General features: G+C 33.8%; 1 protein-coding gene across 1 annotated transcript; it reads left to right on the top strand.

Annotated features, from left to right (window-relative positions):
* Positions 1-471, top strand: LOC147941118 (uncharacterized). Its single transcript, XM_087458387.1, has one exon. The coding sequence runs from the start codon at positions 1-3 to the stop codon at positions 469-471; it is 471 nt and encodes a 156-aa protein (XP_087314513.1).
* The last annotated feature ends 1,362 nt before the right edge of the window (positions 472-1,833 follow it).

Below are 1,833 nucleotides of genomic sequence, written 5' to 3'. Positions count from 1 at the left end.
ATGGGAAGTGTTTCCCTCCCTCCTACTTATACTGGTTACCACTGTTTTTGGGATGGCTCATGGAAGGACACAGACAAGTTTGCAGGTGCAGGCTGGGTGTGTACTGCGTCCCAAGGATCCTTTACGCTCATGGGCGCCTCGAATTTTCGTCGTAGTCTCTCACCCCTTCATGCCGAAATTGAAACTTTTGTTTGGGCTATGAGATGTATGATAGGGCATGACTTCAGGAATGTGGCTTTTCTCACAGACTGTTCAGATTTGGTGAAGATGGTGTCTTTCCCGTCCGACTGGCCAGCTTTCTCTGCTTATCTCGACGATATCAAGATGGATATGGAGAAATTTACAAGTTTCTCGTTGACTTTGATCTCTAGGAATGCTAATGTTCTTGCGGATCGTTTGGCACGACAAGTTCGTACTCAACAGTATGTGGTTACTTTTGTAGACAATTTCCCCTCCAATTGGCTCGTTTAGGCTAATCTTTTGTTTGTTGTTAAGAAAAAAAAGAATAACAAAATCTATAAAAAAAATATGCCTTGAAGATCTCAAATAGAGAAAGATGCCTAAAATCAAATTTTGTCGTGTCATCGTTCTAGTATAATGTGTTCTTTTTTTTATTAATGGGAATATGTATATAGCGGATCAAAAGGATTAGTTTTAAATACGTAATAAAAATAAATTTGTGAGCAAGCAATATTTTTTACATTTAATTATCATTCCTTGAATAAGATATCAAATTGTATGGTAAATATGTTTGCTACCTTTTAAAATTATGCAGTTAGTTTTTTAACAATTACACCAAAATTATTGGCATTTGCAATTATGTAGAACAATTATATCGATACATTTTTTCATAGAGTTTAAGCTTCGATACATTTTTTTTTTGTTTTCTTTCTTATTCCAAAGAAGAATGTCCACAACGTTCAATATTTTTCTTAGGCCTCTAGATCTCTAGGCACGGCACTGGTTGGATCAAGTCTGATTGGGTCGGATTTTTTTATCAAATTTATGAAAATTGAATCCTGTATAAGATTAGAATAGATTACAAACGTTAACTTTTAACGATGATGAAGTTAAAACTTGAAAATCAAATTTAGCGAGGCTACACATTATCGAAGTTTTATTGTGGAAACAGAGCAAAAGTTTGCAGTTTTATGGAGTTGTAGATATAATAAATGAAAGCTTGTGTGGTATTACACTTCAGCGATCTAATATTTTAATCATTTTCTAATTCTTCGAATTATTTAAAGTATTTATGTTTGACATATCTTACAGAATGTGGTATTTTCTAAATATCTGTCACTTTGTATCCATTATTACTTTTTAAGAAAATTTATTGTGTCTTGAGTAAAAAAAATATATAGAAAAAAGCTCTGTAAGATTCGTGTTACATAATACCGTAAGAATATAAACCCGTAAAAATGTTAAAGACGGGTCCTCTCAGGGTAAGAGGTAACAACAGTTAATACAATAATGAATTGGCCAGCCGACATTACCGAAAGAGTTCGATATATATAGTGAACCCCAAACTTAGGCAGGAGGCTTCAGTATTATTAAAGGCAATGCGATGTAATTTAAAATAATAAACTGGACCTCTTTTTTTTTCTTTTTTTCTCTTCCATGAAAGTAAAACTCTCGAGCTATCTATCCGAAACTATGTGTCGTTGTTCGGTGGTGGGGAGACGATTTGTTTAGTCAAAGCTATCTATCCCACTTCAATAAATATTATATTAGAAAACAAATGCTTTGTTAAAAATTTAATTTTTTGCCACGTGTAGAGGCGACATACATTCTTTGAAACTCTATAAATACCAAGCCTTCTCCTGCAAAAGGCCC

The sequence above is a fragment of the Camelina sativa genome, chromosome 7 (genome assembly GCF_030686135.1).
Source record: "Camelina sativa cultivar CO46 ecotype springtype chromosome 7, ASM3068613v1".
NCBI classification, from domain to species: Eukaryota; Viridiplantae; Streptophyta; class Magnoliopsida; order Brassicales; family Brassicaceae; genus Camelina; species Camelina sativa.
Note: the sequence above shows the minus strand (reverse complement) of the source record. Positions and strands in the feature narration are given on the sequence as shown.

What these genes read in the sequence shown, in the direction of transcription:
- LOC147941118 (XM_087458387.1), top strand. Translation starts at nt 1, where the DNA reads ATGGGAAGTGTTTCCCTCCCTCCTACTTATACTGGTTACCACTGTTTT.